General features: G+C 42.5%; 4 protein-coding genes across 10 annotated transcripts; 2 read left to right on the forward strand and 2 right to left on the reverse strand.

The window, feature by feature from the left end:
- Positions 1–248: 248 nt before the first annotated feature.
- Positions 249–18,984, reverse strand: LOC135940830 (E3 ubiquitin-protein ligase lubel-like). Of its 6 annotated transcripts, none has more exons than XM_065485901.1 (25): positions 18,946–18,984; positions 15,911–16,052; positions 15,700–15,857; positions 15,356–15,529; positions 14,865–15,027; positions 14,447–14,625; positions 13,904–14,275; positions 13,445–13,756; positions 12,826–13,213; positions 11,848–12,236; positions 11,427–11,681; positions 10,534–10,770; positions 10,067–10,165; positions 8,585–8,863; positions 7,751–7,946; positions 5,952–7,343; positions 5,562–5,776; positions 5,266–5,463; positions 4,872–5,014; positions 4,667–4,808; positions 4,518–4,607; positions 3,816–4,163; positions 3,251–3,396; positions 1,729–1,897; positions 249–495 (listed from the first exon to the last, which is right to left on the reverse strand). In XM_065485901.1, exons 1-25 carry the CDS (start codon positions 18,967–18,969, stop codon positions 463–465), a joined length of 6,243 nt encoding a protein of 2,080 aa, XP_065341973.1. In that variant the 5' UTR covers positions 18,970–18,984; the 3' UTR covers positions 249–462. The 6 variants fall into 6 exon arrangements, with proteins under 6 accessions (XP_065341973.1, XP_065341975.1, XP_065341974.1 ...); XM_065485903.1 differs by lacking the exon at positions 18,946–18,984 and adding an exon at positions 17,534–17,822; XM_065485902.1 differs by lacking the exon at positions 18,946–18,984 and adding an exon at positions 17,271–17,409.
- Positions 9,233–9,917, forward strand: LOC135940845 (uncharacterized). Its single transcript, XM_065485930.1, has one exon. The coding sequence runs from the start codon at positions 9,304–9,306 to the stop codon at positions 9,847–9,849; it is 546 nt and encodes a 181-aa protein (XP_065342002.1). The 5' UTR covers positions 9,233–9,303; the 3' UTR covers positions 9,850–9,917.
- Positions 18,985–19,082: 98 nt separating the features above from the next.
- Positions 19,083–22,030, forward strand: LOC135940838 (venom protease-like). Of its 2 annotated transcripts, none has more exons than XM_065485923.1 (7): positions 19,083–19,299; positions 19,808–20,071; positions 20,268–20,428; positions 20,516–20,625; positions 20,682–20,953; positions 21,009–21,178; positions 21,324–22,030. In XM_065485923.1, exons 1-7 carry the CDS (start codon positions 19,239–19,241, stop codon positions 21,492–21,494), a joined length of 1,209 nt encoding a protein of 402 aa, XP_065341995.1. In that variant the 5' UTR covers positions 19,083–19,238; the 3' UTR covers positions 21,495–22,030. The 2 variants fall into 2 exon arrangements, with proteins under 2 accessions (XP_065341995.1, XP_065341996.1); XM_065485924.1 differs by having other exon boundaries at positions 19,210–19,303.
- A 20-nt stretch (positions 22,031–22,050) lies between these two features.
- Ppt2 (palmitoyl-protein thioesterase 2) lies at positions 22,051–23,894 on the reverse strand. The gene is made up of 6 exons (XM_065485927.1): positions 23,601–23,894; positions 23,332–23,473; positions 23,161–23,268; positions 22,966–23,104; positions 22,768–22,902; positions 22,051–22,389 (listed from the first exon to the last, which is right to left on the reverse strand). Exons 1-6 carry the CDS (start codon positions 23,739–23,741, stop codon positions 22,191–22,193), a joined length of 864 nt encoding a protein of 287 aa, XP_065341999.1. The 5' UTR covers positions 23,742–23,894; the 3' UTR covers positions 22,051–22,190.
- Between the last annotated feature and the right edge of the window lie 120 nt (positions 23,895–24,014).

The following is a 24,014-nucleotide window of genomic DNA, read 5'->3' on the forward strand; positions in this document are numbered from 1 at the left end:
CTTGTGATTAATTTAGAGAACTCCGTCAATCCTAGGCTGCAGACAAAATTTAGCAGAGCAATAATTGCTATCATCCATCAAATCGTTTCTTACTCCCCGGTGCCTAACAAAGTGGAATCACTCGCCGCGTTGAGAGCCTTTTACCCGACGAAAAAAAAAATAAAAGTCGTCCGTGATATTGGTTAACGAGAGCTGTCTTCTCATTTCAGCTCATTTGGAGAGGTACATAAAAGTTCAAAGGGAGACAGTCGTCTTGCAACTCTTTATTATTTGCAATACATGATGTATATAATATGTGTTTAAAAATTAGGCTGATTTTTACCATGGCTACAAAAATGTACAATATGCTTTTTACAGAGAAAATCTTTTTATATAAAATCAGTTTAGACAAAAGAATCTTGAGGCGTCGACGTTCGATTCGGCGAACAATTACCGCGCGTTGAGCGCAGAGTGAACGGCGCGCTATGCGTCCAGAGGAATTTCTTCTTTTACAACCTGAAAATCAAACACGGCCATCAGATGCCTTTCTATACACCACATAATCAAGCGTTCAGCATTTTTCATGCATAATTGGGAAAGAGGCGCGCGCGGTCAGGTCCCAGGTCGATTTTCCCTTTCGACGCGCGGATTGCTATCGCCCATCGCGATCGGCAGAGTGAAATTTCAGACTAGTTTCTTCCTTTTCGCTATCTCGCTCCACCAAATTAAAAACGTGCTCGCGTTTAATGCTTTAATCATGCATGCACTTCTGGCTGTAGCAAAAACGGGAAGTAAAAATAAAACCTATATGGCATTAGAAAAATTCAATAATGGGGATTTCGGCTTTAGCAAGATTTTATTTTAGCAATAATTTAGAAATAAAACCATTTAAGAACAAGTAACAAACTCTAGTTATTAAATATGGATTGAATTTTTACTTTTATTTGACCCAATTTTATTAAAATTAGTCTTTATATGAAACAACAACCCCCCACTTCCATGAATAATTGATTGCAAATTAGGCAAAATGAAAAGTGAAGGTGTGATTGGTGTTATTAAAAGAACGATCATTATGAACGCGTAAAGTCTAGTTAAATAATTAGCTGCGTGGATGCTAATAGCCAGTAATTCGCGAAAGTGGAGAGTTCCGGGTGTCCAAATTGAAAAAATTGTTGAGTAATTGGAAACAATACGCGAGATGCTCTCGATGTGCTCGTGCGGCGCGGTGGAATTAAAAGAGAGCGAGGGCAAAAGGGCGAAATTTCAGCCGATAAGCCATCGCCGCGCTTTTCACGCCTCTGCCAGGCGAAACACTCGCTAACAACCGGCATAATAAGCGTGCAGAGTGCTGGAAATTAGAAATTGCACCAAGCTAGAGAACGTCGTGAAGCGTCTCTCACAATCGGAACCCTTTCTCCCAACTCTTCGAAATCAGCATTTGACCAAGAAGTCCTGGTTTCCAACACGAAAATCGCAACTTGGAATTTAAAAATTCAATGTCTCCTTTGACTTAATTGTGAAAAAACTATTCGCCAATTGTGAGATATCTTGGAACTTGTATGAGTATAAAATCATAAAGTTTTTCCAATTTTCTTTTAATTAAACAAAAAAATTGAACGAACCCTTTTAAACCTTTCACGAATTACGCGTTGAAAACTCAGACTTTCCGTCTTTGGTTTCTAATTAATTTTGCAACATGCAAAAAGTGAGTGTTTGAGGCGTACAATCGTGTACATATCGGACTCTCACCTTGAGGAGTGCCTCGCGGTAGATGGCCTCGCTCATGCCGTAGGACCTGGGCGGCAGACGCTTGTGGGCCCGCCGCACGATCGTCTCCAGGTCGTCTGCAGAAAGCACGATCACTGGGTCCAGCGCATTGTCCCGCACCAGCCCGCACAGGTACTCGATGTAGTGTGCCCTGGAAACACAGAACAAATCGAACTTGTAACGCATTGCCCCAGATTTGCATCTTATTGAACACCGGCTCTCTCATGGACAAGATTCCCTATACCTATGCGCATGAGAAATACTGTTTGGATATAGGCAGAAATTTTTCTTAAATAATTTATAAAAAATACAGGAAATAAAGAAAAATTAATTAAATAAGGTATATATATTAACTGGGGATATCACTGATTATTATGCATCACAGTTGTAAGAGTTACTCTAAAAGCTTTCCTAGAAAAAAATACAATGAAATTTTGGGTTGTGCCACGTGAAGAGCACAAAAGGACACAAACGAACACACATACTAAACTTTGTATTGGTCTGATGATAAATAATTAAACTGTTTAAAAAATTGTTAACTTGATCTACATTTGAAAGAGGGCAAAAATTTAATTAATATATTTTAGCGCTCTTTAGTGTTTTTTTGTTGAATCATAATAAATTTGAAAACTGTTATTGTTGGTAAAACGCAGATTTGATTTCTATGCTAAACTTTTCGAAGTGCTTTTTGCTTGATTTTATATGTATTCAACTCAGGTTAAAAAAATCTTCTTGTGCAGCCGCAAGACCGTAACAATCATGTCCGTGAGAATGTATCACAAAGTTGAAAGTCAATCACTCATCGTCGTCACTGGCTTCAACTACCTGTGTTCAGAGATTGGTATCGACTCGCATAATAAATTGCGAGACGCGTCTATCACTCGCTCACGAGAGAGAAGAAAGAAGAAAATTGCAGGTTTTAACCTGATTGAGATTTATTGCTTGTGAATTTAGGCTATATTGAAAATTAAGATCTGTATCACACTCGTTGAAAATGTTAAATTAGGTGGTAAATTTGTAGTTTCGTTTCATACTAAACCAGATGAGTGCCTTTTATTCATTTTTATCGTGCACGCAGCTGTTGGCTGGACGGCGAAAGGCTCGAAATTATAAATTAGCTCATCACATATTATCTTAAATGCAATGAGGAAGCACTTGAACGTCAAATCTAATCGCTCACTTTTTGAGATTGAGAGAATTAAAAATTGCCGAACGAACAAACACTCTTGGTAGGTGTATTTCAACTCGAGACCCAATAAATTAATAAAGTAAGGCGTGAACTGCGAGTTAGAAGTGCTCGAGTCAATTAGATCGACGGCACGTTCTGACTCTCTCAGCGGGCGCAAGGCGTTTTTCACGAAAGATATACAAGTAAAAATCTCGTCTTTCACTCTCTCGCGCGCCGCACTCTTACTTTTGCGCATCTCTGTAGGTGCATCTCATTGTTGGCTAATCTTAATTCGTAATCAAAAGGAAAATGGGCGGAGATCGGGGGGTTCAATACCTGCACAGTCCGGCGTGACCCTTCTGCACTTCCTCATTGCAGTACGTGTCGAGCAAACCCGCGGGAGTTTCCCGCTGCAACTGCACGCGGCACTTGCTGCCCTCTTCCTCGCCCTCTCTATCCGTGTTGTATTTTATTTCATGCACCTGTAAACGGCAAAGAAAGTTTTCTATACTAGACTGCAATATCATTTACAAAATAAAAATTAATTTGTAGGACACAAAATTTATTATTTTTGTTTTATAACAGGGATGGATTCCAGAAAATAAATATGTCATCTCGTATACATTTCATTATTTACTCTGCTAAATATTCTCACTTTTGAAATTTTAATTAGAACATTCCATCAGTAATTTTTCTCAGAAATGCTTACAAATAAGGGATATATTGACTTAGAGAGCGAGTATCAAGTCGTGTTAATCATTTACAAATTTTAATTTGGATTGTCGTTTTCCAAATCATAAAAAATGTAATATTACACAATAATTAATAGTCACAAGAATTATAAAAACAATTCTCTGACACGCACTAGCAGTCATGATTAGCAGATAAACCATATACGCACATTGAGCAGGTGGTGGAGCTCGGCAGGTTCCTTGTCCCTGAGGTAAAAGAGGCAATTGCGAGGGTGGTGCGCGTGGAGACCGAGTCTGGCGCAATTGGGGCTGACTTCGCAGCGGGCGCCCATCACGAAGCGGCGGTTGCAGCCCGAGCAGAACTCGAACTTGCACTGTGGACACGTGAAGTGCATGCAGCCACCCCTGGCCAGTGCGAAGCGGCTCAGGCACTGCGGACAAGTGATGCCGTGCTCGGCCAGGTGGCTCTCCAGACCCTTTTTCTGGTTGTCAGGGTCGTTGGCCGCCTGCCACTTGGCGAACTTCTCGCAGCTGACACCTTCGTGCTGCTTCATCCACTAAGAAAATAATAAAAATAGGAATATTGACCCTAAAAAAGAATAGAATATACACAACTGACAAAAATGTCGAGTGTTAATTATTGAAAAATAATTAATTTAACAATATGACCCTTTTTACTGAAGATTTTTTTACCCTGATGAAAATAAAAATATATTGAGAAGGTTCTGCACTGCACAGGCCAGTCTCTACCATCATAGTTAGACAATAATTAAAAAATAAATCATTTGAATTATTCGGACCGCTGATAAAGCAATTAATTAGACATAATAATTAATTCCATATTGATAAGTATGTGAATAAACACATTTAAAAATTGTTAACTGATTTTTGAATCCAACAAAAAGATTTACCGGCTGTCGACACTGTCCACAAGTGACCGATTTGCAGTCAGGACAGACCAATCTCTTCTGCTTCGGGTTTGCAAAGTACCCTGATGAGCACTGCAAACGTAAAATGCTAATTAAAGAGAGACAACTAGCAATACGATAGAAATTCTGACCTTGATGCACCACCTGAAGCTTGGGTCCTGCATCAGGGTGAAGTCTCTCAGTTTTCTCTGGAAAAGCTCGTGGACCTCTGCGTCCAGCACATTCTTCAACAGGATGTCCAAATTGCTAAAGTACTCGAGAGCTATGTCGTCGCTGCAGACAGAAAGTTAGTTAAAAAACTGCGTATATGCTCAGCTAAAATGCAGTTGTTCAAACCTCTGTCTTGCGTTGAGGTCGGAGGGCTCTTTGCAAAAAGGACAGACAGCATCAACGATGCTCCTGTCCCTGATTTGGATGCTGAAGTAATGTCGTACGCATTCTCGGCAGCAGCGGTGTGTGCACTTGAGCATGCTTATCATCTAGTAAAAAAGCAAGGTGAATTGGATTAATTATTGAACCTTCGTATGCAACCGGCACGACTTTGGTGCCCACGCGGTTGCAGATGTAGACCTAATCTTTTCTCTATAGCAAGATACATAGAAATTTCAATGATATTTATTGCGAAAAGATGGATAAAGATTCCATTATTTGTAACATAATAATTTAAAAATTGATTTGTAAAAATCCAACTTGCAAAAAATATTGTTAATTTGAACACCATATCTCTTACATCAGAAGCGGTTGCTTTGGCCATACACAGTTCACACTCTTGCTGCAGAAAGGCGAGGGCCGAGTCGAGGGACGTGCACTCCTTGGCCGCCATCAAAGCATCTTCTCTGCTGAAACCTTCACCCTGAATGCTAGCCGTCAATTCCGCCTTTTCGTACGTGTCAATTAGTCCCTCAGCGAGCAGACGGCGCACTTGACGCTACAAAGAAATAAATGCGGAACAGAAATTGATTTTGTGATATAAAAATTAAAAATTGAAAAGAGTGTGATTTTATTCGAAGTTTTGAAGAAATATACCTCAAATTCGTGCTGCTTTAGCTGCTCCTTGCTCATGGTAGAGGGAAAACTGGCGGCGTCTAGGCTGAGACCTCTTCGCAGCAGGCCCAGAGTGGGCAACGGGTTTCCGCTGTTCATCTGTGGCAGCTTTTTCACGGTCAATCTGGCGACGCTGGCATCAATTTCATCGATCATGCTGACGTTCATCATGCTCTGCGCAAACATCAGTGAACCACCTGAAATCGCGATATCAATATTTTGACATCACCAATAAAAGTACAAAATGTTGGGACACTTGAAAGGTATTTTGAATTTGGAAAATCGTCCACAATTTAATTTTATTTCGAGAGTAAATAATATATATTTTCCTCATTTGCACGTTTCTCTAGATCAAGGTTATTATGTATTTACCTGTTGCTGTCATAATTTTTCCGTGCGGCCTCCTCTTCAAAGTGCTCAGTTTTTCTGACACAGAGTCGTCCTCGTTTACTGAGTCCTCATCAATTGGAGATACAGGTGGTGGTTCTGGTTTTTGGTCCAATTTCTGGGCTTCCTCTGTAAAAGGTGGTTCCTCTAGGGGCTTCGCAGTATTTTCCATAGGAATATCTGCGGGCTTCAATGGGGTTTCTTCGGGGTTTTTCAGGCTTTCTACACGAACTGAAGGGATTTCCGCAGGGGCTTCTGCAGACTTTGCAGATTTCTCTTCAGACTTCACGGGGGTTTCTACAGTTTTAAAAGGGTTTGCAGGAATTTCTGCAAGTTTCCCGGATTTTTCTTCGGGTTTATTTGTGATTTTTTCCTGAAGTTTTGCCGTTTGTTCAGGAGATTTCCGCTTCGGTTTGGGAGTCAACTCGGTGCTCTCTGCTTTGGCGATGGGCGCTGCTTCCTTCGTTTCCGCCACTTCAGGAGCTTTTGCAGCGACTGGTGGTTGCGGTGCTTTCGGTTTTGGTGGAAGCTGCGGCGAAGATGGAACAGCCTCAGGGGATTTTGGCTTTGGTGGCAGCTTGGGCGCGGGTGATTCCTCTTTTGGAGGCAGCTTTGGCACGAGTATTTCCTCTTTTGGGGGAAGCTGTGGCACGGGTGGCTCTACCTTTGCAGCCTCGACAGGCGCCGGGGCTTTTGCAGGTTCAGGCTTAGGAGGGGGCTGCTCCACTTCTGGTGCTTTCGCTTGCACCGTGTTCACTTTCAAACCCGATTTTTGCGGTCCTTCCTGCTTTTCAGACTCCTTTTTAGGCACATCAGTTTCTACAACTACTGGTTTTGTTTTTTCTGGACCTTTTTCAACAACTTTCACTGCCCTTACAGCCGGCTCCACGACCTTCTTCTCGATTTTCGCCTCCTGAACTTCCACTTTGGCCAGAGTAGTGACCTCCACCTTGGTGGTGGAAGCCACCTCCACCCTGGCAGGCTCAACCTTCACAGGCGCCGACGAATCAAGCGGCTTTAACTTGCTCAGGTTGAGAATATTCTCGACCAGATTGGAAATGTCCTGGGCCTGCAGTTGGATGTTCCTGGAATAGTCGGTGAATAGGCGCATCGAGTCGTTGGAATTGAGCAGCAGATTCTTTACGTCCTCCAGGTCGGAGTTGGGCATACTGGAGGTGATCGAGGCCACTTCCAGGTTGATTTTTTCCTGGGAGGCCGAGGAGCTGGATGTGGAGGGAGTGGTGGGCAGCGGCTCCTTGGTCGGCGACGGCGTTTTCGCGTGTACAGACGCGGCGTCGTCTTTCGGCAGCTCCTCGGTGATGTCAATGTCCGACCTCGCGTCCGAGAACTCCTGCAGAGATTCTGTATTGTTTTCATCTGAAAATAGTTGTGCACCCCATGCAATATCCAATTTTCTACCTTTTGCGGTTGTTATGCTGAAGCAATACAATAATTTATCTCGCTACGATTTTGAGAAAGCCATAAAAGCAGCAAACAGACTGACACGAAACGTTTAGACATAATGTAGTTATGTGAAATTCTGACTAAAAGTAAAAGATTTGTGTTTTTTTCAATTTCATATAAAAATTTAGATTGTCATATAATTATTTATGGTTATAGCTGTTGACTGTTTTATAGCCTCGGGAAAAAAGTACGCAATGCTGAAAATAAGTAATTTAAATTTAAGCAAGTTCCCCATTTTCAAACATTTTAATTTTTTCCTCGCAATTAATTAGCCCGCGCGTCCGAATTTCACTTTTGAGGAACGTAGCTTTGATTTTTACCTGCAGCGATCGATTGGAAGTTGGCATCTTCGTTATCATCTTCTTGACTCGGCGGGCCCCATATCCGCATGAGAAAGGGTTTAAGCTGCGCCTTGTTGAGCTGGATCAGGGCAGCTTCAACGTTTCCTTGGTTCGCCTCAAGAGCGGCCACTGCTTCTTGGCGAGTGAAGTTTCCCTTGCTAATCAGCTCAGCGTACTAAAATTAGCCAACAATTTTATTACGACTGAGCGTTTAGTTTTTTCAACCGTAATTCCGGCACATGTTACAAGTAACTGGACTCAAAACGGACTATTTATATCAAATATTCTACGAATTATATATTTTAATTTTTTGGTAAGCGATGGTTAGCAATGTATGTTTATTACTGCACTGAAAATTTAAGATGGAATACTGGCTATACTAGACTAAATTTTCATTAACAGAAAATTAGCTCATAGTAACACTCTCTTTTTTCAAGAAATTCTCAAACTAACGGAAACCCCTTTAATATTAATCTTTACTATCACAGTTATTACCTAATTATTTTAAAACCGAAAACTTTTTCAATATGAAACAGAATCAGCAACAATTTGAACGAATTTAACTTAAAAAATTGAGTAAAAATGGTTATATAACCATTTTTAATTTGCACCAAAGTCAGTAAAAAATTCTTTTAAAACCATGCATATTCTTACAAATATTTCTAGTTTAAACAATTGCAAGCATATTCGTAAAAATTTGTATTTTTTAAGTTATTTATAACAATCTATTTCGAAGGGCAACCCACAAACTAAAATAATTTTGACCTCAGAAATTAAACTAGAACGCGCACTCTCTCTGTTTTCCCCTCTGACCTTGCTCTGTCGCTGTTCAACGCAGTGCGTGACCGCAGACCAGACGTTGCCCTTCTTTTGTCTCAGGGCATCCCTGGCCTCCAGGGCCGACACGACGCCCACCGTGTTTTCGGCCCTCTCGAGGCCGTAGTTGGTGGCGAGCGTGGCCACTGTATCGATTAGATTGCGCCAGTGCTGCCTGAGCCAGGTGATCGGGTCCTGGCCAGGGTTTTCACCATCTGCCGTTTGCTCCAGTGCCACCTGAACGTCTTCCGAGGTGAAGCTGTGCTCCTCCGCTTCCTGAAATATTCACGTGGCTTGTAATTTTTTTATTTGCAGATAATTATAGTGGCAGCAAATTAAAAAAATTGCCTGATATGGCAGACGATGGACTCGTTTTGTTATCGCACTGCAATTTACTGCGTGAAAATGTCTCCGCACTTCCTTTTCACGCGCCTTGTGCTCAATTAAAGTGTCACATTTTAAAAGCTTTGTAAAGCAAAATCGCGGTGAAATAAAAAAAAATATTTAAATGTTTTCACCATTTCCGAAGTGCAGGCCGACCTGACAAATGAATTTGATAAATTGGTGGCACCTCAAGGCTAACCACGACGCGCGTTTCAATTCTCCTGATTAGGAGGGAGATGCGCGGGTACAAAAAGGGCCTGGCGTAGTGTGCGTTATGTCATTTTAGTACTGACCCACGAACTGACAGTAAACGTTTCAGATTGATTCCAGACATGGAGTTCTTCAAGTTAGCAGCCTTGTTGGCATTCGTGGCACTTGCGGTGGCCGATCCACTGCCCTCGATGGAGGAGGAAGAAGACGCGGAATCAAAAGACAACCTGGCGACGGAGCCTGATTGGGCCAACTTTGGCAAAAACTGTTTCATCCAGAACAGCGAGAAGATCGGACTGGTTCAGGGCGAAGAGCACACACTGCAAGCCAAACTGCCAGTTTTGGACTCCGATTTCGCCTACTGGTCCATCAAGAAGTGGCAGTTGGACGACGGTGAGTTCTTTGAGATTCAGAACGATGACAGCTTCGAGTTCATCGGCGTGATAAACGATGGAGACGAGGAGAAGGACGACTACCAGATCATCACCACACCATTCCACTACCTCTTCAAAAATCCGGGTAACTTGTGGCAACTGCAGCGCGAGCCGAGTGGCCAGTACATCATCAAACACATGAACACCGAGCTTTTCCTCACCCTTGACTCGGAGAAAAAAATCAGCTTGGAACAAGCGACGCCGACCAAGTGGTCTATCATCTGCCCGCAGTAGAATTCAATTTTGTAAATTTTTGCTTTAAAAGTTTCGATAGAATCTATTATATTGCATTAAACCACTAACCAATCCAATTCTTTCTTGATGCCTTGAATAAAAATGTATAGATGCAGCCATAATTTTCGTAAATTTTTAATTATTTCACGGCGATAAAAATTCGTTAAAAAATAGATGGAAATAATTAAAGCAGCTAGTGTGCTTGAAAAATGCTTACCCTTAATAATCGGACCAACTCATGGCCTTGGAAACTGGTTTTGCTCTTCCTTGTACGTCCGATCTCCGGGGGTTGGCTTCCTGACCTGATTGAACCACCCTGTAATGGATGCAAAATTTAATATTTTAATTAAACTTTCGCTTCAGCAGCGGCAGCATGGTTGTAATTTCACATAGCTCTCACTCACGTTTGTTATAACCACTCTAACTAAGTAAGCATTCGAGATAGTTAAGAACACTATTTCTACAATTATTAAAGTCACACAAAATCATTAGTAAAGGAATGGATCTCCAGCGTCTGTATGCGTTTCAGCAGGGTGTCCCTAATCTTGCAGGAAATTTCAATGCAATAGCGCATCAATATATTGAATTAACTCCGATTTTTTTTTTAAACTTCACAAATATCTATGTGCTGGGCATTGAAAGATCCATAAAACCGGGTCGAGGTTTAGGGTGCAGCCAGGCTACCCTGATATTGACGTTGCCACTGGTGAGGGTGCTGGTGCGCGAGTCAAAGGCCCTGCTGCTGGGCGTGCGCAGGGACGACATGCTGCCGCCGTGCAGGCTGCTCGACAGGTCCGAGGTGGACATGCCGCGCACGCCTCCGCCTCGCCGCGACGACCGACTGATGTGCTGGTTCGACTCGTAGGCCGGCAGCGGCTCGTCCAGCTCGGGACTCGTCTCCCGAGAGGACATCGGAAGGCTCTTGAAAGACACACGCATTAATGTGCAGACTGTGCGTGACCAAGGAATAGTGGCGAGGAGTGAGGAAATTTATTATTTTCCAATACTGTCCATGTTATGGTGATCGCTTTTTTTAAATTGATATTTTATGTTGGAGAAATGAAGCAGAGTTGTATAAATAGAAATGAAGTGGAATATGTGTAATAAATAATTTAGATGATTGATTTTGTTAGATATAATAATCATCATATTAGCACGAAAAATGCTGATTCATAGATTTTTTAAATTGCCAACGACTGCCTAAACATACCTTTTAACACAAAATAGAAGTCAGACACTTCATGTTGGCAAAATATCATTTGAAATCTAATTTAAAATATAAAAATTCCCTTAGACAGTATTAAGTATTCTTAAATTAAAAAAGAACATGGTCAAAAGTACTAACAAATTTTGTTATGAATAAATAGTAACTAATATTAAAAATGTATATAATTTGTTTTCTGCTAAAAATAATTAAAAATCAAGAATTTAGCTATATTTCCTTGCTTCTCTCGCCTTGTGAAAAACGCAGATTTCAGTTTTAGAAAGCACGAGATAGAGAATTACAAATAAATAAGGAGTACGGTATCTGATGTTAATATTAAGCTTGAGAGAGAATGAGTTAGATCGAAGCATACCTGTGTGTCACTGAGTCTGAGTGACTGTTTGCTGAGCGTTCTTCTGAGAGAGGAGGTTGGCGCTTGCCTTTCGTCGTCGCCCCACAGAAAAGCGTGCATTTCTGGAGTGTCCATCAGGGTTTGAGTGCCCGTGTGCAGGGACATGGCCCTTTTGAGTCTCGGCGACGGTGCCCTTCGATAATACCGAGGGCTTCTAGAGGCGGACTTTGGCGGGGACTGCTCCGCCTTTGACATTTCTGCTGGAGCCTCGTACGTCTGGAAGAGAAAAATTCGTTGAAAAACGACAGAAGCAAATAGTATTATATATTTTGTACACATTTTCATTGTAATATATAAATTAATAATCGACGAAAAGCAATGTATCAGAAGATATTATTTGACATTGTGTAATGTCTATGAGAACAGGAAATATCTAAAATACCTGAGTTCCAATTTCTCTGGGCGGCGGGGAAGTGCCCGTCGAAACTGAGTGTTTAACCTTGGCCTCCGGTTTCGGCGACTCCACTATGACGACGGGCGAGCTGGGAACCTCCAGTCTGGCCGGTGTCTTCTCTTTGGGCGGTGGCTCGGCTTTTTCGGTTGGCAGCTCGCGCATCGGCGAGGTGGAGCATGAGACAAAGTGGCGCGGCGGCGTCTTCTGCTTGACCGGCTCCCTGGGCGGCGAGCAACCCACCGCCGTCGACACCTTATCCTTTTTCTTCCGCGGCAGGGTTCTCGGCGACGACGGCGGTGTCGGCGTGGAACTGTACGGCACCTTTGTGGGACGACGATCCTTGCTGGACTTGCGATCCTCCTCGCTACTTTCTGCTTCTGTAAATTTTAAGACAATTCTTAAGACAAGATAAATTTTCAAACCAGGATTTTCTTTTAAAACGACTGTGATTAACTGTGTTTTACTGAAAGGAGCATCAGGCACAAATCTCTTTAGGTTTTAAAATATGAATTCACTAAAAAAAATTGAAAATATTCTAGGCTTATAATTTTTTGTTATTTTCCGTGGCTCTTGTAAAACCATACAAAAATTATTCGTTACAGAATTGATTTTTTTAATAATTTAGACTTTTTTAGACCTAAGCCAATATGTTGAAACTTTGCTGATAAATAATTTTTTTTTTAAAGAAATATATTTATTTTGAAAGCTACAGAAGCCCAGCCAATTCTGGAGAATTAACGGCTGGTGCTTATTCTGCTACACAAGGCAGCATAATTTTAGTACATTAGTAAAATATAAAATAAAATAAATCAATATTACCCTTCCGGAAGTTTAATTTTGAATCCAATTAGTCAACGATGTTTCTAAACTCACCAAATTTATGAAATTATTGATAATTTCATTTATCTAATGAGACGGTTAAAAAAAATTCAAATGGACCCAATGAAAAAATACGAAAATTATTACCTCTGTGCCTGCTGTGGCCTTTCGTTTCTGCGTAGCCGTTGGTTTCTGATTTGCTGCTCTTCCGCCTGCGCTGCAGACTCCTCCTGCCCATATCCGCGTGTTCGGGCTCCCTGACGTTCTCCCTGACCTCGGAGGTGCGGCGGCGCTCCTCGTTGGCACGCATCTCTCTGCGATTCGCGATCTGCTGCTTGGCAGTGCCCCTCCGCAGCGACGGCTTGATGGTGCGCCTCGCCTGCATCTGCGTGTCCGGCGCAGGGAGAAAGTCGGCACTCGGCGTCTTGCAGCAGATGGCGCACACCCTGGTGCCCTCGGGGTTGACATACGTGCAGTGCTCGCACTCCCAAGGGTACGGCGAGTTGTCCGGCGTCTTCTCCTCGCCGCCGCTGCCCTGGAAGTGGAAATTTTTCTGATAAAATAAAAAACTTGATATTATTTAGACACTTAAAATATTACAGTTTTGGAATTTGTCTTTTTACACCGGAACAGATTGAAGACGTTTAAATGTTTTGCATAGAAAATTTTCTTTTGTTATTCCGTGTTATTTTTTTTCAAGTTTCAATTTTTAGAGTGCTACATAAAATGCTTCAGAGGCTTGAAGCTATTAAATATTTATTTTTACCCCAAAACTGTCTTCCTCCTCTTCCTCATCAGACGAGTCTTTTTGCCCAGGCAGAGACTTGCACTTAGAGTGAACGCTGGCGGTCGGCGACGAGGCCATCGCCCTGCGGCCGGTCACGCCGCTGATGGTGGAGAAGTCTGGCTGCCGGCTGCGGCTGTACAAACTCGTGTTGCTGCTTGAGCGGGTGAGTCGGGGAGCTGGCGCCGGGGCTGGGGCTGGGGCCTCCTCGTAAGGGCGGGTCGGACCAAAGTACTGGGGTGCCATCCACGGTGGCTGCTGGTAATTCATGCCCATCATTGAAGGGTGCATATGCTGGAATAAATTAAATTTTATTAAATTAAAAATCTACTAAATGATCATGATCAAAGTTGCGCAACATGTCTGTTTAACAATTTGATTTCGAATTTCCAAAGATTTTTATTAATAAAAATAAAGACAGTCAAATTTTAAGTCGTTCACCTGCTGCTGCTCTGCAAAAAGCGCTGCCTGCAAGTGACTGCTGTGCAGTTCATGGACACTGCCGGTCAGAGGCATTCTCTGTGGTGGTCGCGGATTGTAGCAAAACTGCTGGACCTCTCTCGCTGGCGGCTGCATTTGCTGCTGGTGTGGCTGCTGTGGCTGTGACTGCTGTTGCTGTTGCGGCTGTTGCTGCTGTTGGGGGCCGCTGTTGTAGCCCATATAGGGGTTGGTCGCCCTCCTCCGGCCGGTGGTGGCGAATGGCGACATGGCACCCTCGTACCGCGAGTAGCCCATTGGCATTCCCCGGTAGCCAGCGGTCTCTGGCACGATTGCTGGCTCCACTGATTGCTTGTAGTTTTGGAAGTCGTAGCTCTGATACAAGTGCGAACAAAAATGAGAAATAGTTAAAGATATACAAGTTGAATAGATTAATTGTTTTAAAATCAAGTGAATGACTTAATAAATAGATTAATGTTCGCATGCGTCTGCGGGTTAAAACAAAATATTTTCGTGATTAAAAATAATTAAATTTAAATGTAGTACCGAGTTTCTGTTATTGTTAGGGAGGTTGGCCACGCTGATCGAATGACTGAGTGCCGCCCTGTTTGCTCTTTGAGGGGGTTGTATGCTAAAAGGGTTGGGCGAGTAGTTCGCATTCCCCTCAGGTCGATCAATGTTTTCTTTTCCGCCGTTCATGTAGTTTTCCACGGGAACTGGAATACCTGCAAGCGAAACTAAATTCCTTCCACCTCTTTTTGTCAAGGAGTTAGTTTTCAGTGGCGCAAATCCGATTTTTTTAAATTAGATACGCAAAAAGGTATGAGAAATTCCCGACCTGGAACTTAAAGTACGAAAAATTCGAATTTAAATTCCAACTTCATCAAATAAAATCGTTAAGAGCATAATTTTATATTTTGGGACAAGAAGTTACGCGACTGGGATTGTCAAAAAGTAAGGTTGCCTTGAGCGTCGAACTGGACCCTGGCGTTCTGCTCGTGCATCTGCTGCGGCGTGGGTCTGGGCCGGCCGCTCATGAAGCGGCGCAGACTGTTCATCTTTTCGGCCAGCGAAAACTCCTTCCTGGGCAGCGCCGGCTTCATCTGGTCAGCCCCGTAACCCCGGCCCTAATCCATCATCTCATTAAGTGGTTTCTAGCGCTAGCACGCAGCGGTGGTTGCATTTCGATAGAGCTCTGCTAGCATTGCTTCTTTGTCTAATTTTTATAAGATAATACACATCTTGACTTAAAATAAAGAGTTTAATTGGTGAATTTTCCTTTGAATAATGCATCTAATCTAAACCAAGGAATGATTAAAAATGAAATTATGTGCCGCCTTGCACCGCACTCACATAATGCTCATGCCCGTCACCAAATCATGAGAATTGAAAAGAAAAGACAGGGATAGTAAAGGATTAAAAAGTGAGTGAGTGAGAGCCGCAACGGATTGGTACCTGCGTCATGTGGTTCATCTCCTGGATCATCCGAGGTATCTCTGGACTTGGCGTCGAAGACCGCATGTCCTTTTTGTTCCTTCGCGGCGGTGGAACGGGCACAGGGGTAAAACCACCCTTCGGAGGCAACGGAGGCCGGAACGTTTGGAATCCATCCATAGTCGTTTGCAAAGTCTGCGTGTACACGAATTTGTTAAAATCTTTAGGATGCCCGAGATATCAAGAATACTAACATTTTTAAAATTCATAAAATGTATTATCAAATTTATAAATGAGAACGCTAATATGCGAGTCAAATTCCTAATTAAAAATTGGCTGTTAAATTATTTTTAAATTATAATAACCTTTCGAATGTGAGCTTGTCGTTTGGGATGTCTGTGGTACATGTCGTCGCAAGACAAGCAGAAGATCTGCTTGTTGCAGTCCTCGCACCGGACTGACGGCTCAGTGCAGCCGCACAGGTCGCAGTGCTTTCCATCACCCTTTCGCCTGACTTCATTCCCTGCAAAATAGCATTGCTGAAAAACTGCATTCTGAGCATCAGAAGTGGAAAACCTGTGAACGAATGGGGTGATCTGGCAGTGGTTGCTGCTGCTGCTGCGTGCGTGTTGCCCATTTTCCTGTAGTCAATCACCTCATACTCGGGTTCAGGAGGTGGCGGCAAAGGACGCATGGACAGGTGGGCGCCAACTCGCGTCTGCAACATCGTCCAGCAGTGCAATGAATGCGAGTGCCAGCAGTAGTAATAGTAATAATGGCAACACGTTGTCCGCATATTTTTGTGCATCGAAAAGAACAGAGGCGAAAGAATGCACTAGTGGACCGACCGGCGCGCCGCATTTTGTGTTTCGTCAGCTACTATAGGCCTCTCGAGTTTATGGAGCTCGTTAAACACTCATCTCTCTGCGAAGCGTAAATTGGATAAAAATAGGTGCCAAGTTTTTGACTGAAAATTTCGTTGCTGTTAAAGAGAAAATTATCAATTAGAATAAAATGTTTAATTCAATTCAGAAATTTAATAATCACATTTACAAAAGAAAAAAATACGGATTATATTAGGAGCATTTAGTTTTCACATTATTTTATCTACTGGTTAAGGATAGTATTTAAATTTAAATACTCCGTTTTTCACGGTTCTGATATCGTGACACGCTGAAAACGACTACCAATTTTGATTGAACTTGTCAATCTGTAAATAGAAGAGAAATAAAACTTTTAGGAACCAAATTTTTCTCGCAGCTTTCAAGCTACCTAGGTCTGATAGAGCAATTAAAAGAAAAATGTAATTATAGCTGATTTAGTCAGGTTTTTGGCACGCTCTTAGGCAATTTTTAACCGTCAAACGTCTTCACTCGCGGAGTTCCGAGTTGTAGGGCCGCAGCAAAAAAATATTCAAAAAAATACTGTTACAATTAATTGTTAGTTATGGTGACATCTTAGTTTTAATTGAACTTTTAATTTAATCTTAAATTTTCCAACAAAACTTTTCTAATGACATAATATTTGCAACTTAAACAGTCGCAACGCTGGATTTGCTTAGCGATCATTCCAGAGAGACCAAATCATTCGCCAAATGCAAACTCGTCAGTTTACACTTCGGCTCTTCTAAAAACACACTCTCAGATTTCTGTCTGATAGGCCCAAACATTTCTAGCGCATCTCCAGCATCAGCAGCTCGGTGGCCAATTTTTTTGGTCCATCCAGCAGTCAGGCGTCCAAAATAGCTGCGCGCCCCTTTTCATTGGGTCGCGGCGCGGCCGGCGAAAAAAGCTGCGAGTGCATGTGCCGATAATTATAGCCCCGAGTTGGCAGGCCGATTAATTAGTTATTACGCGCATAGAGTGGGCATGTCGACTGCAAATCGGGCCCTCGGCGGTCTCGGCTGCGACTTTCGGAAAGGGGCACAGCTACTCACGAAAAAGCCGTTCCACATTTGCAGAAATTTGGTCGGGCGGCGGCAGCGGCGCGGAATGTGTTATTGGTGAGCCGATCGTGAGCCGATCACTAAAAAATACACACTCACTCGACAACACACAAAGGCAAAACGTGGCTAAAAATACCGCGATTTTCGCTTTTTCTGCTGGCGGCCGCTTCAATGAGACACGACACTCGTGGGACCCAGACGATTCACCCCCCGCGGCCGCCCCCGGGGCCTCCGAAAGGGCTGTGGCTACTCACGGGCAACATGGTGCGGCTCAGGTGCAGCGGACGCGGCGCCGCATGCCTCCCAAATCAGCCGGATAACGTGCAAATATGAGAGAAAAGTAAGTCGGTCCGCCACAGCTAGACACACGGCTAAAATTAGACCGCTCTTCTTGACTCGCCGCCAACATTCACGGCAAAATGATTCCGACTCGCGGGCATGAGCGAGTGCGACAATCGTGGGCCCCTATTTCCTCTTTCCTACCCCCCTTCGCCCTTTCGTCTGCGTGATGCACTTCTTCCAGCCTCCGATGCATCTCAAGTGGCAAAGTCGAGGATCAAGTGAAGTTCGCGGTCTGAGTCTGGACGAATTTACGACCGCTATGATGAATTTGAAGGGTTTATCGCGTTTGTTTTCTTGAGTTTCTATTTTGTAAATTTAGTGGCGATGAATAAAAAGTTGCTGTTGTAAAATCTAGAGATTCCTTAAAAATTACTGTTGGAATAAGAATTTGAATTCTGCGTTCTTACAAATGTTTTTCTGGGGTTCCCTGTTCTGATTTCACAAAGATAAGCAACTCCGTCTTAGACAATATAAAGACACCTAGTTTGAATGCAACACCAAACTACAGAGCTTTTGTTATTTAATATATCATTATTATATGTTTATCTTTTCACAATATTGAGAACTATTAATATTTCAAATATATTTAGATTCAAATTTTAAAATAAAGGAAGCAAGTGAATTTTTATCTTGCCTAGCATTTTTGTTGCAGTAATTGTTTAGAAGAATAGTGTTAAGCTTTGATAAACTCGGTTCAAATAACCCCTACTTAATCAAATTCCTGTAAAAAATATATTTTTGAGTTATTTTCTTTTGACCTGCCCTGGTTTCAATTCAAATTAGCTGTTTGTCATTCCTACTTTCCGATGCTGCGGCTGAGCGAAACGCAGTTCGTGCGTCAAACGACGCAGGTGCGATTGCAAATCACATTGTTGAGCGTCAATCTGAAGCGCAGCGCCGCTCCCCGACTTTAACAGCTTGATCCGAGAAAGCGTGGATTATTTCTGAGAAGCCAAAGTTTACATTCGCGTGCACTTAAGCCTAATGTGCGTGGTCCCTTGTGATACCAATTAAGCCATGAGTCAAAGTCTGAAATGGACTGGTCAGCAGATTTTTTTTCTATATTTTTGAGAATTTATATGTCTCTTCCTAGGCAAATGCATGAAATTTATCAAATAAATTAACATTAACTCCGTTACAGGTTATGTCATGAAAAGAAAATGTACGATCTGTCATGGGTTTTAATTAATGTTTAATGTGTACTAAATATTATGATTGATTTTGTCAAAATCCATGCTGTGTTTTATATTTTATTTTGTCTAAAATTTATTAAATTCAAAGATTGTAGAAATTAAATATTAGCTTAATCTAATTTATTACTAACTTGAATCATTGAAGTAGAAGGCATTGCACAGCCCCACCGTTAGTTCCAATAATTAGCCGAATCTAATTTAACATTGCTGCGCAGCGTGGGTCTCTCCTTACCCGGCCGTTACTCCGATGAGTAATGGATTAATGCATCTAAAAAGCTGCTTTTTGTGCTGGGAACAGAAGTTGTGAATTCTCCAAGGCCGGTGACGTAATTTCCACGGTAGGAGGAAACAACAGGTCTTGCGGTTCGCATCCTCTTACTTTATATATAGTTTAGTGCTCAATTAGTGTGGAAGAGAGCCGGACATGCTTTTCGCCGCTGTGCTCGTCGCCTTCGCCGCGCAAACCTCGGCCCAGCTCTTCAATGGCAGGTTTCATTCCAAGCTCAGTTATCGCAGCTAGGTCACGCCACGACCCGACTTACTCAGCTATCACGACAAGACGTGACTTTTAGTCTCAAATTGTGCAAATAATAGATTGATATAATTTCAAAAGAGCGATGGTTTGGCTAATTTTAGTTGCACAATCTATTAAAAGTCTCTATATATTAACTTATCATTTGCTCTAATCCTATTTTAATACTCGACTCTAAGTACGGAATTTTTAATTTATTTTTTCTGTTTAATGGGTTAAAAATTTGAGAGCAAAGTTATGGGTATAGAAACATTTACCAACACAAGCTAAATGGTGTTATCATAACAAGGATGAAGTTTAATTTGTTCATAAAATAAGCCTCTCTGAATTCCAAATATGGGTTTGTTATCATAACTGCGGTTTACCCTAAAATTTATAATCAGTGTTGAATGAAATAACAGCACTAGCTTCACATCACTAAACAAAGCGCCGTATTATTTATCAGTAAATTTTCGTTCTAGGAGACGCTTGTTCGACCTACTTTGGAGTGCCGGGCACGTGCTCGCCTTTGCAGAACTGCCCTTCTGCTCTGCAGGACCTGCGTGCGGGTCGTCGCCCTCGAATCTGCAGTTTCCAGTTGAATCAGCCTGTCATCTGCTGTCCTGGACAGAGGGGACAACCGCAGAATAAGCCAGGAGCCCAGCGGCCGACGCGGCCTCCAGTGACCACCACGGCCAAGCCATTTAATTTGCCACCTTCAGCGCTGAGTACCAAGAGCGAAACAAGTTTGTTAATTTCGTTGGCCATGCACGAGAAAGTTTTAACTGGTTTTCCATCACCTGGCGACCTGCATAACCTTGGCGTTAAATATACACACAAATTTATCGGAATGTCGAAAATTTTTGAACTCCTGCTCTTTCATATAGATTAATTTAACTAATATGTCGCTCAAAATGAATAAAAATAATTGGTTTGTTCAAGAGTGCCGTGAGTATGCAAAAAGCGTGTACATGCTGCAAGCACCTCCAACGCTCGCAGTTGATGACGACATTCAGTACATCAACATATCAACGTGCGCGGTCATCGCCACACCACTCGTGGTTGGCGGAGAGCCCGCCGCCCTCAAGGAGTTTCCGCATATGGTGAGTTGAAAAATAGCCTCCAGAGGACAATGACGGCTTTAATTCCCTCAATTAACTCAATTTTCTCAAATGAAAAATCCTCCTCAGGCCCTTCTCGGCTACGGCTCTGACACCGATCCTGCGTGGTACTGTGGCGGCTCCTTGATCAGCGAGCGGTTTGTCCTGACTGCAGCGCATTGCGTCTCCAGTCGAGACGAGTATGTGTCACCACCCAATGTGGTTTTTTTAATTTTTATAAATAAACCCCCTTTAGAGGACCCGTGCGGGTCGTCCGACTCGGCGATTTGGAGATTTCCAATGACCAGGACGGCGCGAGGCCGCAGATGATTCCGGTGGCCGAGCGCATTCAACACCCCGAGTACAAACTACCTGGAAGGTACAACGACATCGCCCTGCTGCGCCTGGCCAGGGACGCCACGTTTGATGCCTTCGTGCGGCCAGCCTGTCTTCACAGGGTAAAACAGTTGCCTGGACCGGGCGAACAGATCAAGTTCATCGCCACTGGCTGGGGCAGAGTTGGATACTGTGAGTGCAGCACGACCTGCTCAGGGTGACTAATCTGATCAGTTTTCCCGCGCAGCGGAGGATACGAGTGACAGACTGCTGAAGGTCTCCCTGAGTCCGATCGAACACCCAGTCTGCAACCAGACGTACAAGACTGAAGCCACCACTAGCAAACTGAGACGCGGCATTGACGACGATTCAATGGTGTGCGCTGGCGAGTTGCAAGGAGGCAAAGACACTTGCCAGGTATGTATCAACCTTGAATATGGCGTAGCTGAGGAAAACAGTAGAAGAAAATCGTCCTCGTAATTAATTTTGTTAGAGTTACATTTTTTAAATTGTCCTTCAAAAACAAAAATTTCTCCACTCTGAAAATTATTATTTATCTCAGGGCGACTCTGGCGGGCCTCTGCAGTTTGTGAGGAAAGATCCTTACTGCATGTACAGTGTGGTTGGTGTGACGTCTTTTGGCAAGTTCTGCGGATACAGTAACAGCCCAGCCGTGTACACAAGAGTGTCCAATTATATTAGCTGGATTGAAAGAATTGTTTGGCCAAACTGACGAATTATAATTTAGTGCATGTGACCACAGAATCGCGCAAAAACTGACAGGGCGTGCAGAAAACTATTGCTATAATTAAATTGAAGCAAGAGAGACCCTTCTTTTTAAGTTATTCACCCAGGGAAATATGGTAAAAAATCCAGGAAAATTTAATTTTAAATTACAGTAAACCCCAAAATACGGTTGAATATTGGTCTACTTGCTTTAGGTTTTCCCTGCTGAGCGAGCTCTGGATGAGCCTTTGCAATCTCAAGAGGCAAAATTTATCAAACTTATTAATGCATTTATAATAATTTTTTAATAACAGTACATTCTGCATGCTTGACTTCGCGTTTCTTGCCATTCAATAATAAAATTGTGGATGTTTGTAGCAAGTTAGCTATTTGAACATGTAATTAGGGATTTAACGAAACCTTAATTCCTGAGAGGAAAAATCCCTTTATTAGAAGTTAGATAATTAGAGATGACGGAATAATAGTAAAATAAAATAAAATAATAGTAAAAATAAGGTCTGAATAAAATTCATTGTTTCATGAGACGTTATTTTATTAAAAAAAATTGTGCTGTCATGGATAATTGCAATCGAACTTAATCAACAGAATCACACCTCCATTGAACTAGGAAAATCAGTTTCAGTCATGCACTACAATAATTATCCTCTCTCAAACAAAACAAGAAAAGTGAGTGTCACTAAACCTAGTCAAGATGGGGTATGATGTGTTTGTCAATCACTGAGAGGTTGATGTGCCAGCTGAAGTGGTCGATACCAGCTTGTGTAATGATCTGGATGCGGCCACTCTCGTCCAGAGTCTTCAAGCCAAACATGTCTTGCTTGTAGATATCTTGATCCTTCATGTCGATCACAGTTTCATTTTCGTTGTAGTAACCAAAGTGGCTAAGTGAATAAAAGAGAGAGTTGGTAGTTAAAAGGACGTACTAGAGGTGAAAATACGAGGAATTTCCTTTGATCACTGACTAGGCAATTTTCGTTATCAATATAGGTAAGTAAGTCAGGTCAATAGATTAAAAAAAATATTATTTTTTCTGGCCGATTTTTTGAGGTCGATGAAAATTTATTGTAACTGGTTGTGAGGAATATTGGAGATTGTGAGTTATACTAATTTATAAAACAAAAATTGTAATAGCCTCCTGAATTCAAACTAAAATTTTGTAATAAAAGAACAGAGAGATAATTCTAAATATTTCTATCAGGAAATAGATCCCAAATTAAATAACCAAGATAATGAGACATAGCCTGAATGGATCAGCTCACCTAGACTGCCATGGAGTTATAACCTCATCATCTGGTCCTCCAATCAAAACCAACTTCTTCAGCTTCCGGAAACCCTGTTTGTAAATTGCGCTCTGGTTTGACGCCTTCTCGTTGTTAGCGTAGGGCAAAAATACGCTGTAAACATGTAAAAAGTAATTACGTAACACTCATCTTTTGATCCTTAAGCCTCTCCCTAACCTGTATTTATAATAAAGTTTTTGGTGATGGGGATCATTCCAATAGTTGGCCACTGATGTGTACTGACCGACATCTGAGTAGAATATCTCAAAGGCCGTCTTCAGCCACAGGTTAGGGAAGTAGAGGTGCAAAAACTTTGCTGCAGAAATTGTAATATAAATTATTGTTATAGGTCTGGCAAATTTAATCACATACTGCCATATTGACCAGCTTGAGGAGAGCTGAGAGAGATGAAAGTCTGCACGTTGTGCTCAGGGTACTTCTCCAGGATGGCTCTACTGACTAGTCCACCTTGCGAGTAGCCTGACAGTGAATTTTAATGAAAATTGTTTTACGAATGATTTATTTAAGTAGCATTGAACACACCGACGAGATGGACACCCTCCGGATGTGCCTTGGAAATGTTCAACAGGTCAGCTGCCAGGGCGTCTACCTGATGCCACATGGGAGCCAGGCTGGACCACCCGGTAAACCTGTCAGTTGCGTAAACCACGGTGCCAGGGTGAAGCTAAAAAATGGGAAAAATGAAATATCTATTTAAGAGAATGGAATATGACGTATGTAATTTTTCATAAAGAGTGGATTGAAAAGTACACAAAAGAAAGCTAATGTCTAGAATATCAAGAGCTTGTCACCTCTTTGATCCTTTTGGCAACAACATTCATGCAGCCCTTGTCGGCCAGGATGCCGTGGACGAGGACGACAGGTTTGTAGGCGACGCTCAGCTGGCAAAAGAGGCCGAAAAGGAGCAGCAACATCCACGGCTTGGGCAACATGTTAGTAGTGTCTGCGTAAGCGTACGATAGGCAAGGAAAGAGGCAAGCTGACCCTCAGGCCGCAGAAGATGAGCATGAATGATTGTGCTTGTGACGCCGATATGAAGAAAGAACAGAACAACGACAACGCTCTTTGTTTACTATTATTGGCTCTCCAGGGAACGCATGATCCGCATGATCTGAACACAGCCACGCCTCTGTCTCTCCCTGCTCACTCAGATCAGCTGTGTTGTGTAAGCTGTAACACTCGTCTCGTCCAATTTCGAAGTGCTT

This window comes from Cloeon dipterum, chromosome 3 (genome assembly GCF_949628265.1).
Source record: "Cloeon dipterum chromosome 3, ieCloDipt1.1, whole genome shotgun sequence".
NCBI lineage: Eukaryota > Metazoa > Arthropoda > Insecta > Ephemeroptera > Baetidae > Cloeon > Cloeon dipterum.

Coding starts and splice junctions, on each gene's coding strand:
- LOC135940845 (XM_065485930.1), top strand. CDS start 9,304: ATGGAGTTCTTCAAGTTAGCAGCCTTGTTGGCATTCGTGGCACTTGCG.
- LOC135940830 (XM_065485900.1), bottom strand. CDS start 16,142: ATGCACAAAAATATGCGGACAACGTGTTGCCATTATTACTATTACTAC. Junction 14,626..14,864: donor GGTCCAGTTCGACGCTCAAG/GCAACCTTACTT, acceptor TTTCGCTTGCAG/GTATTCCAGTTCCCGTGGAA. Junction 12,237..12,825: donor AGGCCACAGCAGGCACAGAG/GTAATAATTTTC, acceptor TAAAATTTACAG/AAGCAGAAAGTAGCGAGGAG.
- LOC135940838 (XM_065485923.1), top strand. CDS start 19,239: ATGCTTTTCGCCGCTGTGCTCGTCGCCTTCGCCGCGCAAACCTCGGCC. Junction 20,072..20,267: donor GAGTACCAAGAGCGAAACAA/GTTTGTTAATTT, acceptor GGTTTGTTCAAG/AGTGCCGTGAGTATGCAAAA. Junction 20,429..20,515: donor TCAAGGAGTTTCCGCATATG/GTGAGTTGAAAA, acceptor AATCCTCCTCAG/GCCCTTCTCGGCTACGGCTC.
- Ppt2 (XM_065485927.1), bottom strand. CDS start 23,741: ATGTTGCCCAAGCCGTGGATGTTGCTGCTCCTTTTCGGCCTCTTTTGC. Junction 23,474..23,600: donor TTGCCAAAAGGATCAAAGAG/GTGACAAGCTCT, acceptor CCCATTTTTTAG/CTTCACCCTGGCACCGTGGT. Junction 22,390..22,767: donor ATAACTCCATGGCAGTCTAG/GTGAGCTGATCC, acceptor TTATTCACTTAG/CCACTTTGGTTACTACAACG.